The sequence below is a fragment of the Pristis pectinata genome, chromosome 5 (assembly GCF_009764475.1).
Source record: "Pristis pectinata isolate sPriPec2 chromosome 5, sPriPec2.1.pri, whole genome shotgun sequence".
NCBI classification, from domain to species: Eukaryota; Metazoa; Chordata; class Chondrichthyes; order Rhinopristiformes; family Pristidae; genus Pristis; species Pristis pectinata.
The window spans coordinates 10,942,264-10,954,565 of record NC_067409.1 but is presented as its reverse complement, the minus strand read 5'-3'; the positions used below and the strand labels follow the sequence as shown (position 1 = coordinate 10,954,565).

The 12,302-nt window shown below is 47.3% G+C and overlaps 1 protein-coding gene across 2 annotated transcripts in view; it reads left to right on the top strand.

The window, feature by feature from the left end:
- The first annotated feature begins 528 nt into the window (after positions 1-528).
- The window catches only part of acvr2ba (activin A receptor type 2Ba), a 140,119-nt gene continuing 128,345 nt past the window's right edge, over positions 529-12,302 (top strand). The window contains exon 1 of one of the 2 annotated variants that reach the window (XM_052015782.1): positions 529-922. In XM_052015782.1, the coding sequence (XP_051871742.1) occupies positions 874-922 (49 nt within the window). In that variant the 5' untranslated portion in view covers positions 529-873. Of the gene's footprint in view, positions 923-2,360; positions 2,453-12,302 lie in introns of those variants that run through there. The other variant, XM_052015783.1, reaches the window with a different exon arrangement.

Sequence of the window (12,302 nt, the reverse complement as noted above, 5' to 3'; positions counted from 1 at the left end):
TTTATCTGCATACATTTATTGCAGGATCACGGTGTGTGTGCGTGTGTGCAACGGGGACATGCTGCCGGCGTTAATTTTTTACCAGTTGTATGCACATTTATAGAAGGCTGGCTCTCTCGAATGAGGACACAGAGCTGCTGTTAGGTTCTTTCTCTCTCTCTCTCTCTCTCTCTCTCGCAAACATCCGGGTTTCCCTACCCTGCGCTGGACAAGCTTTTTTAGAAGCCATTTTGGACCGGGTTCAGTTTTTTCCCCCCAGCGCCGTGCTTTTTTTTCGCTTTGCTCTCTCTCACACACACACACATAGCGCGCAGCCATTGAGAAAAAAAACAGAAGCGAACAGACACAAGCGATGCCTGCACGCCGGTCGCCGCCGCTCCGCCAGACGCCCAGCGGCTCTGCGCTCCCCGCGGCCGCTGCCGAGTGAGTGAGTGAGTGTGTGCAGAGAGCCCGGGGAGCCGGCGCCCGCTCCCACTACAGGAGGCGCTGGGAGAGGGAAAGAGGGAGAGAGCTCTATTTGCAAGAAGAGGGACAAACTGCACGCTTCCAGAATAGTAGGGGGGGGGGGGGGCAAGAAAATAAGACCCGAACCACGCTCTCTCCCTCTGACCAGCGGATACGACCACCAGATTGCGGCTTTACTTTGGGTGTTGAAGACTTAAGGGGGGGGTGCATTTTATTCCTGCTTTTTTGCAGCCCCCCCTTTTACTTTTTTATTTTTAAAAATATCCATTTGGAAAAAGGGCGAGGAGAAGAAAACAACGTGCATTAAATGTCGTGGAACTGATCTGGATATTATATCACCCCCCCTTCCCCATCTCCCCTCTTTCCCTCCCCAACCAATTTTTAACAATCATTTTGGTGCATTTAAATATGATTGCTTGCTGGCTGACTTTTGCACTTTGGACAACTTTCTGTGCAGGTAAGGACTGGTGGTTGTGTGACCATTCTCCCCACCCCCTTTCCCTCTCCCGGTTATGTCATGGATCAATGTTGTGTTTGAGTTTTTGGGGTTTTCATTTCTGGAGTCCCTGTGTGTAAAGCGGCCGAGAGTGAGATTTGAGATGTTGTTGCTTTTTAATTTTCTAACTGGTTACAGATGCCTGCGGTTTGTTTTGTTGCGGGTTCTGGCCGCTTTTGGTGGATGGCACCAGTCGTAGTTTTGCACATTGTATGTAATCTTGGGGAGTCATTGTGGTTTTGCTGTTTGTTTGCTATTTGGCCGCATTATTGTGGCCTGGTCTGTAAGCGGGGGATCCCCTGGTTGAAAGTTATTTCATTCAATGAGGCATGTTTTGAATGAGTAGGGTTTTTTCCCCCAAATGTGAAACTCTTTCCAGCATTGCAACATTTTTTGCAATGCAATGTTGTTTTTCTTTCTTAAAAAAATCGGGAGAATATTCCCCCTCCCTTCCACCTCAGTGAGTGAATAGATGTAGTTGCAAAGTGTGAAACATAAACCAACGTGGTATCTGGAGTTTTTAAAAAAAAACTCGGTCGCGTCTGATGTAAACAAGTCGGGCCAATATACAAATAAAAGCACATTCTGCCTTCTAAGAGAGGGACGGTGTGTGAACTAATAGCAGACTCGGCCTCCAAGATTTAAAATGCTGCTTTTATTGTCCGGTTCCCTCCTTGTTTTTGATGTGTGTGGGGGAGGGACGGGACAGTTAATACCGTCTCTTCCACGTCTAATATCTTTTTTTCCCCAAACACATCGCCCAACTTTTCTCTCACGCAACAAAAACAAGAATCCGACCGTATAATTTGTATCTCTCGGATGTCGGGTTATCTATACCATGGCACAAAGTGAAACATTGGGTTGGGGAGAGAGAGACACCGAAATGCCAACACGTCTAAAGTGATCCGATGGTGAATTTGGAAACAAAGAATCGTGCAGACCTTGGAAACATTTTTGTTGTTGTTTTGCAATATAGTCGCACGGACGATTCCCTGGCAAACACCCACCTTCTCTCTCCCGCTCTCTAGGAAATTGAACACAGGATTGATATTAAATATGCACTAATCCTCCCGTTCCTTAGTTTACGGTAATGTTTGCCCTCTCTCTCTCTCTTTCTAGATCCACTTCCCACGTTTTGCGTTATAAATTTGTATTGGGTCTTGTTCCTAAATTCAAATTGCAATTGTGGAAGAGATTTTTTTTGTTAAGACACATTGTGTGTTCTTGGTGGGGAGAGTGGTCATATGGATGTGTGTCAACCATGGATCCTAGCAGGAGCCATGGGGAGGGGAGAGGAGGGGGGGAAGGGATGCAGGACAGAAGGGCAACATTGTGTTTGAAGGCAGACACGTGGTGGAGCAGAGTTGTAACAGTTCTGAGCTGTGAGTGAGAGAATCTGATTCATCCTTTCGAGTCCGGAAGCTTGTGGTCATTTTTTCGCTGCTCCTGGTTGAGGTTTGACTGTTTGATGCAAAACACTGACGGGCATGGGTAAGACACTGTTTATATTTATACACAGGTGTAAATTCCGCGCGTTCACATTCCCATAATATTTATCTCGTCCCGTTCAAAGCCAGGCGGAGTTGCATTTTATTCTCGTTCTGCAAAATTCTCAAACTAGTGCGGGGGGAGAGAGAACGGAGAGGCTGTTGTGTGGTTGCGGCCGAGCTTTTTATTACTGGGCCGGTTGTGTTTCTGGTTTCTCTTTCTAAAAAAAAATTACCGGCGTACGCTGAGTGAAATGTATATTCTTCCTGCCCCCTGCCCTTGGGTTGTTGATATTGTTTCACCGGGTTGTTAAGTTTGTGAAATGTGATTGCATCTGTGCGCCGGCCACGGTTCTCTCCTCCCGAAAAATGGCATTTTATTCTCCTGTTCTTGGTAAAAATGGGACTCGGCTAGCAAAGCCCCTCCCTTGTCCTAAGAGGGAAAGAGTTAATCATGTAGGGCCAACCAAGGGGAGGGGGGGGGGGGAGCTCCTGGTGAACTCGTCGGGTTTTATTTTAATAGCAAGCAGTTCTTAGGGCTAGGTTTCCCCATGTTGAGACATAATTCAGGCTTAATTTCCCTTATCAATGTTGTAGTGAAAATGCATCGCTTCTGTGTTTGAAAGAAATCCCATTGTCTGTCGGTGTAACGTTGCTGGTGTGTGTTTAAGGATCCTGGCTTGCTTTGTAAACCTTCAGAAAGCGACACGTTTTCTCGTAAACGTTTTTATGTGATGCGTTTTAAGGGAGGAAGTTGGATAAAGATAAGGCTCCAGTGGAGCATAATTGTGTAGACCTGTTGGTGAGAGAGGGCTACTGCTTTGTGGTGTAACTGAATGTGATGGGACCGGTAGGTAAACCAAAACAGCGAACAATGCAGCTGAATAAAACATGAGCGCATGTTATATAAAGAATTCTCGTTTTCTTTTTCTCCCCCTTTTACCCTCTCCCCTCCCTCAATTAAAAAGGTCTCTGTACTTCAGTAATGTGAGGCACCTCGAAATGTTGGATGGTGCTTTGTATAAAACACTTAGTGGTGAATGGTTGAGAATTTCTAAAGTTTCATGGAACGTGTTTACAGTGCATGTGTGATGCTGGGCAGCAGGCAGTGGAAATGAGATCATTTCCCCGCCTGTTTGCGTGGGATTATATCAACCACACATTTGTAGGACTTGCTCTTCGCGGTCATTTTCCTACCCCCCCCCCCCCCCATATGTGTTGGGCAACCCGATATAAATGGGCTGTGATGGCATTTTACTAAAATTAACTTTGCAAAATTAAAAAAAAGTTATTATTTAAATTGCAAATTCCCTTTCCTTGGATGTCCTGATCTCTCTTTATTCCCCCCACTCTTTCTGTCTGAGCTGCCCATATAAAAGCGCCTTGCGTGTCACCCGAAGTAATTTTCTCCGCTGGGTCTGTGCGCCCGGACTGGGTTCTGCTCCGACCCCGCTGACAGACCTGGTCTACAGCAAGAAAGTAATTCCTGAAACTGCGCAGTCTATAATTTGGCGGTGCTTTTGCATTTTCCAACCCCCTGCATTGTCTTAACGTTTTACAAGATGCAATCAAGAAACGCTAAACGCCCGCTGTTGCTTAAGTATTGTTTTTGAAATCCTGAATAGGTTATTGCATTTTTAAATTTTGTGTGAAGGGAATTTTTGCAAGTCCTGAAGGGCAAGTTGAATATCTTAAAGCTCTGGGCATAGTTTGAATGCATTATGAATAATTCAAAGTTATTCATACTTGCGTTGATAAAACTTGTCACCAAACCTGATTGGTAAATATCCTTGATTTCTTGAATTGTATATCTTCCTTAGATAGTCATACAGTGCGGAAAGGCCTTTTGGCCCATCGGGCCTGTACTGACTGACAACCACAAGGTGACTGCGCGCAGTCTTTTCCCCCAGGTTTGGGGAGTCGCTTACTGGAGGGCGTAGGTTTAAGGTGAGAGGGAAAAGATTTAAATAGGGATGAGGGGCAACTTTTTTAATGCAGGGGGTGGCACGTATGTGGAACGAGCTGCCAGAGGAAGTGGTTGAGGCAAGCACAACAACAACTTTTACAGTTGGATGGGTACATGGATAGGAAAGGTCTAGAAGGTTATGGGCCATACTCTGGCAAGTGGGAGTAGCTTGGATGGGCATCTTGGTCAGCATGGACCAGTTGGGCCAAAGGGCCTGTTTCAGTTCTGTATGACTCTGACACTCATTTGGTATTGGTTTATTATTGTCACTTGTACCGAGGTCCAGTGAAAAACTTGTCTTGCGTACTGATCGTACAGGTCAATTCATTACACAGTGCAGTTACACTGAGTTAGTACAGAGTGCATTACACCAATCTTACATTCGTTCCACTTTGTTCACCCGATGTTCCGAGTTACTGCTCACGTGCACACTGGGGGCAATTTACACCGAGCAATTAACTTCCCAACATGCATGACTTTGGGATGTGGGAGGAAGCTGGAGCCCCTGGAAGAAGCCCATGCCATCATGGAGACTTCACCTGAGGTCAGGATTGAACCCAGGTCACTGGAACTATGAGGCATCTGCCCTACTCGCTCTGCCACAGTGCCACTGAATGCCGAAAAGAGCAGGTAATTCTTGTGACGTGAGGATAATTTTACAAAAGCACTGTGGTCAGGTGCACTTTCTAGGCTCAAGGGGTCTGTGGAGTTAGATCACAGGTCGGTCATTGGATGGGTCCTTCCAAGCCCCTTGGGACCAGGGGCGATCTTGTGGCCACCCCCTGTTCTGAGGTGACAATGTGTGACCTGCAGGGGCAGGGTGGATGGTTTTGAGGGCTTGTGTGTGCATGGACGTGAGGTAGAGGGGACGAGATTTGCTTTCTCCTGTTGTAAGCCTCGGCAGAGATCAAAGTCAAGTTTATTGTCACATGCACAAGTACATGTGTGCACAGGTGCAATGAAAAACTTACTTGCATCAGCATCACAGGCACACAGCATCAGATACACCAACATTCACAAGAAAAACATAAATTTAACATAAATTATACAAAATTTTTGCAAGAAAACACAATTAGAACAAAAAAATCTATTGTAGTGCAAAGTGGCCATAGTGTTGTTGTACCGATCTAGTGATTAGGGTTGTGCAGGTTGGTTCAAGAACTGGTTGAAGGGAAGTAACTGTTTCTGAACCTGGTGGTGTGGGACTTCAAGGTCCTGTACCTCCTGCCCAACGGTAGCTGCATGGCCCGGATGGTGGGGATCTTTGATGATGGATGTTGCCTTCACGTAGATGCTACCGATGGTGGGGAGGGATGTGCCTGTGATGTATGGGGATGGGTCAAAGATTCTCTTCCGGCTGTGCCTTTCTGAATGGAGTACTCCGCATTGCATGGTGCTGAGGGTCCGGCAGACCCGTCACCAGCAGAAGCAATTCAAATATTGCCAAAGTGTCTATTGAACGAAATTGATGTGTTAAAACCTGGCTGCTCCTTTTCGTCTGTTGTGTGACAAATAGGCTGCACAAGGCATTGAAGTTTAGAGGAGATCATTCTGAATAGAGTAATTTACTGCTTAATCTTTATTCCATTATACTGCTTTTACCTTTCGCTGTGTTTAGAAGCTCTGTATGGTTCTTTGTAGGTACATTTTGTGATTAAGTGGTCAAGAGGATCCATATGGCACCCATTAAAGATTATTGTAATATTATCCAGCACCAAAATCCCCCCATTCTGTTTACTACAAAAAGGGGCCCATTATACCCTTGTCAATCAAGCGACCATATTACTTGACAGTAATGACACAAAATCAGCGCCCCACTTGTCTTGTTAACGTAACCAAAATGAAACTGATGAACAGAGCGGCTGTCAAAAAAAAACATTGAGTCTCTGGGTTTTTGCAAAGCAGCATTGCAAAAACGCAGAGACTCAAGGAAGAGATCGCCTGGTTGGCTTTTGATTCATCAGCGCTGTGGTGCTGTTGGAACCCATCTATTCCATTTCACACCTTCTCAACTCTCCCTGCAGCAGTTGTCCTGGCTGTAGAGTCTAGGGGCTGGAAATCTGGGGCCAACCTGAGTGTAAGGAGAGGAGGAGGATGAGAGGTGACTTGATAGAGGTGTACAAGATAAGAGGCATAGATCGAGTGGACAGTCAGAGACTTTTTCCCAGGGTGACAATGACTAACACGAGGGGGCATAATTTTAAGGTGATTGGAGGAAGGTATAAGGGGGATGTCAGGGGTAAGTTTTCTACAGAGAGTGGTGGGTGCGTGGTACGCGCTGCCTGCAGAGGTTGTGGGGGCAGATACATTAGGGACATTTAAGAGGCTCTTGGATAGACACATGAATGATAGAGAAATAGGGGGCTATGTGGGAGGGAAGGGCTAGATCGATCTTAGAGCAGGATAAAATGTCGGCACAACATCATGTGCCGAAGGGCCTGTACTGTGCTGTAGTGTTCTATGTGACAGTAACAACATTCAAGAGGCACCTGGACAGAATAAGCAGGACTTGGCGGGAAATGGAATTAATGCAGGCAAGTGGCTTTAGTATAGATGGGCATGGAGGTCGGCATGGATGTGGTAGGCCGAAGGGCCTGTTTCTGTGCTGTACAAATCTGTGGCTCCACTTGCCTCTGGTCAGCCCGTGCCTGAGTGTTGCCCAGTCATTACCTCGTGCAAGGGAGAACATAAAGGGCCTGGTCAGCCTTGTGAGAAAAGTGAGCACGTAGATAGTCGAACATGGAACAGCACAGGAGCAGGCCCTTCGGCCCGCAGTGTCTGTGCCAAACCTGACGCCAAATTAAACTAAATCTCTTCTGCCTGCACCTGATCCATCTCCCTATACATTTGTGTGTCTGTGTTTAAAAAAAAAACCTCTTAAACTCCACTGTGGTATCCGCCTCCACCACCACCCCTGGCAGCCCATTCAAGGAACCTGCCACTCTGTGTTTTATTTTTAAAAACTTGCCCCGCGCATCTCCCATAAACCTTCCCCTGCTCATCTTAAATGTGTGTTCTCTAGTATTTGATGGGTGTGAAGGGATTCTTGCTCTGCCAGCCTGTCTGCCTTTTCAAAGGCCTAACTCGGGCTTTCCAATCACTGCTGCTGTTGAGAGGTGTTTAGCCCCAGCGATATATTCAACAGTTTGTGTCCACATCTTCACCCCCCCCCCCCCCCCCCCCCCAAGTATGTGCTTCTGAGCTGCCACTTGTATTAAGCTTATTAATGGTGAACTCTTGTGGTTTTGTTCTCTCTGTGTGCTGCTTGGTTGCAGGAAGAGATGGTAGCGGAGGGTTGGGCATATTGCAGCCGTGGTTACAGTCAGTCAATCCCCTTTCAAAGGGTGAGATGGAGCAGTTGAATTAATCACACGCTTGGTGTCACATTGGTTATAAAAGGAGTCCTTTTCTTGTGGAAATCAGAACTTTTCCTCAGTCACGATGCAGCTCTGAGCTCACAAAGGTATCATTAATGCTACACGCTGCCCTGCGCTTTAGACGGTGGGGGGAGTGCGGTTGCTTCAGCCTGGGGTGGTTTTAGTATGAAGTGTTATGGCCTGGGTAACTCGCCTTAGTTTCAGACCTGAGGGGCAGTGGGTTTGAGGATGGCGCGAGTCCGAGGGTCCCTGGGGCTGGATCTCTCCCTCTCCCGCTCCCTCTCCCTCTATGTCCCTTCCCTGCCAGTCATTTCTCTCCCCCACCCCCAGCCTGTGATTGGAGATCCTCCCTGCAGAATTCCCCGATCGAGGCAAATAATACTCATGACCCTCTTCACACATTGAAGCAGCATGAGTTTCGAGGATAATCCATGATCTTTTTATAGACCAGGAAGAGAATGTGAATTGTTGGGCAGTCGTCGAGTGCCCTTGTTTATTCCTCTGTGCCTTGTTCATTCCTCATCTGATTCCGAGAACTCCCATGAGAAAAATACTGGGAGCGCTCGGCAAATTATTCTGCCGGGCTGTCTCCAGACTCCAATAACATCTGATGACTTCTGCCTATTGGTCTCATTGTTTTGCTCTCCATGCCCAGACTTGCTCTCTCCCAAACGAAGAAAGAATTCTTTTCACACAGTTTGACTGCCCCCAATTCCCAGAGGCTGAAATTGACTGAAAAGACCTATTGACGTAAGGTTCAGAGAAAAGCAGCAAGGTTAACCCTCAGCCGAGGGTTCCCAGTTTGCGAGGAGGGGACCCCTGTCGCTCAGCTCCAGGTCACTGGACAGGGAGGCGGCGAGAGGACGAAGAAGAACCGATGCAAATGAAAGCAGGCCTTCAGACTAGGGAGTGCAAGGAAGCCAAAATGTCTTACGTAAACTTGGACACCAAAAGTAGCTAGGTTCCTCCTCGCTGGTGAAAATGTAAATTGAAAGTAGTGATGGAAATATTAGTTGGGGCACTTGTTCAAAACCGTGCCATAGGATCTGCGCAACCTCCTGAGAGATGGTATCTTTGATGGTGAGTCCTCAGCACACTTCCCAGAGCATTTATGCTCAGGAGTGGGGCTTGAACTCTCAACCTTCTGACTCGAAGCCAGGTGGTTTGCATTAAGCGTGAGCAACACACAAAGCGATGGAGGAACTCAGTGGGTCAGGCAGCATCTCGGGAGGGAAATGGACAGTTGGTTTTTTTTTTGTCAAGACTCTAACATCAGTCCAGATGAAGAGTTGACTGGGAGGGTGAATTGTCGAGTCTGACCTGCTGAGTTCCTCCAGCACTTCATCTGTTGCTCTAGATTCCAGCATCTGCAGTCTCCTGTGTTGGCAGCACAGTGAGGTTTGCTGAAGCAGCTTTTGACGTTTGGCTCAGTGGATAGCACTCTTGCCTTTGAGGCGGGAGGTTGAGGGTTCAAGCCCTACTCTAGGGCAGAACATTCAAAGTGGTGTCCTGGGGAAAGCACCATCAGAGGTCCCATTTTTCAGAGAGAGCATTAAACCAGGGGGCTGATCCTGCTCCACCGTTTTGAAGAATAGGTGTTCTTGATCCCAAGTCTTCAGTCAACATCACAAGAAGCAGCAAATGTTGGACTTGAGATCAGGCAGTGTCTGTGGAGAGGGAGGCTGTTAACAGTTCAGGTTGGTTGCCTTGTATTGGTTTATTATTGTCACTTGTACTGAGGTACAGTGAAAAGCTTGTCTTACAAACCGATCGTACAGGTCAATTCATTACACAGTGCAGTTACATTGAGTTAGTACAGAGTGCATTGATGTAGTACAGGTAAAAACAATAACAGTATAGTGTAAAGTGTCACAGCTACAGAGAGTGCAGTGCAACAAGGTGCAAGGTCACAACAAGGTGCAAGGTCACAAAAAGGTAGATCGTGAGGTCGTAGTCCATCTCATTGTATAAGGGAACCATTCAATTGTCTTAACACAATTGGGGTAGAAGCTGTCCTTATGTCTGGTGGTACGTGCCCTCAGGCTCCTGTACCTTCTACCTGATGGAAGAGGAGAGAAGAGAGAATGTCCCAGGTGGGGTCTTTGCTTATGCTGGCTGCTTCACCAAGACAACGAGAGCTAAAGACAGAGTCCAAGGAGGGGAGGCTGGTGTCCGTGATGCGCTGGGCTGTGTCCACGACTCTCTGCAACTTCCTGTGGTCTTGGGCAGAGCATTTGCCGTACCAAGCCGTGATACATCCAGATAGAATGCTTTCTATGGTGCATCGGTAAAAGTTGGACCTGGGAAAAGTTTAGAGGTTTAAATTATTTTAAGATGCAGAGAAAGGGGAGGGGTGAAGAAGAACAGAAGGGATGGTCTGTGCTAGGGTGAAGAGCAAGAGAGACTGGAGGACATGGATGGTGAAGGAGAAGGCAGAGAGGTAGCGGTGACGTAGGTGAGCACTGAGTTGCAAGGAGGGCAAGTGAGCCACTGCTTCACCTGGATGGTGGGAAGAAGAGGGCTAAAAGCTGTGAGGAAAGAAGGGCGTTGGTGGAGATGGAAGAGCGAATGTGGGAATTGCGGAGGGGATGGTCCCTTTGGAATGCTAAAAAGGGGGAAGGGAAGGGGTGTGCCTGGCGGTACCAGAAATTGGTGCGTTTAGAGGCAGGTGGGCTGGAAGGAGAGGACAAGGGAAGACCCATCCTGGCTCTGGGTAGGAGAAGAGATGTTAAGAGCGGAATGCAAGGAATGTTACGGAAACAGTTGACAGATTTCCCAACAATGGTGGAGAGGAAACTAGGATTGAGGAAGACTGGTACATGGATACGAGAGTTTTAGAAGGATATGGGCCAGACATGGGCAAATGGGGCCATCTTGGATGGGCATCTTGGTCGGCATAGACCAGTTGGGCCGAAGGGCCTGTTTCTGTGCTGTATGACATCTATGGCCTATGTTTCGGATTTCCACCGTCTGTAGTGTTTTGCTTTTACGTGTGACCTGGTCGTTACCAGATTGCCCATCACCTTGCCCATTGCTGGGATCTCCTGGGATGTAGAGGCGGTTGGTGAACCCAGCATTTACTTCCCATCCCTGGTTACTTGAGAAGCTGCTGGTGAGACCCCTTCATCTGCGTCCTTCACCGGGACAGCTGAACCCAATGAGTCTTCAGAGTTGCCTTTGATGTTTAGTGTAAATCCTGATGATTTAAGTCACTTAAAACTGCCCCTGTGCTCAGAATCAGGTTTGTTATCACTGATATGTGTCATGAAATTTGTTGTTTCGTGGCAGCAGTACAGTACAAGACATAAAATTCACTACAAGTTACCAAAAAATAAATAACATAGTGCAACCTGTGGCTCTGGAGTGCCATTATACTGTCACACTGGTGTTCTTTCTGTTATCTGCTGCTGCTCTCCTAAAGGGTCTGATAATGAGGATGGGTATTAGGTCACTTCAGAAGGTTTGGGGTCTATGAACTTCCTAATCTAGGCTGGTACTCCCACTTGCCAAGGATGGTATTGGTTTATTATTGTCACTTGTACTGAGGTACAGTGAAAAACTTGTACAGGTCAATTCATTACACAGTGCATTGAGGTAGTACAGGGTAAAATGATAACAGAATACAAAGTAAAGTGTCCCAGCTACAGGGAAGTGCAGTGCAGGTAGACAAAAAGGTGCAAAATCACAACGAGGTAGATTGTGGGGTCAAGAGTCCATTTCATCGTATAAGGGAACCATTCGATAGTTTTATCACTGTGGGATAGAAGCTGTCCTTGAGCTTGGTGGTATGTGCCCTCAGGCTCCTGTATCTTCTGCCTGATGGGAGAGGAGAGAAGGGAGAATGTCCCAGTTGGGTGGGTTCTTTGATTATGCTGGCTGCTTCACCAAGAGAGTAGAGTAGAGGGCTGAGGGCACAGCCTTGTGGGGCACCAGTCTTGAGCATAATCGTGTTGGTGGGCTGATTGGCCACTGTGGATTGCTCTTGGTGAGGGGGTGAGTGTTAGGATGTCGGTGAAGTTGATGAGAATGTGGGGAGAATAAGTAGGAGAATGAGGGGTGTATAAAATCATGAGGGGCATAGATAGGGTGAATGCATTCTGTCTTTATCCCAGGGTTAGGGAATCGAGAACTAGACGATGTGGGTTTAGGGTGAGAGGGAAGAGATTTTAACAGGAACCTGAAGGGCAGCTTCACCCAGAGGGTGGTCAGTATATGGAACGAGCTGCCATAGGAAGTGGTTGAGGCAGGTACATTAACAACATTTACAAGGCACTTGGACAGGTACATGGATAGGAAAGATTTAGAGGGACATGAGCCAAAGATGGGCAAATGGGACTAGCTTAGATGGGTATCTTGGCCAGCATGGACCAGTGGGGCCAAAGGGCCTGTTTCCATGCTGTATGACTCCTTGACCTCAGTGCCCACTCCAAACTCGGCGTTAGTTTGTTGACGCTCCGGTCGGACTGCGCTCCACCTGGTGGAAGTCCAGCCATCCCGTCCTGTGTGCCCAG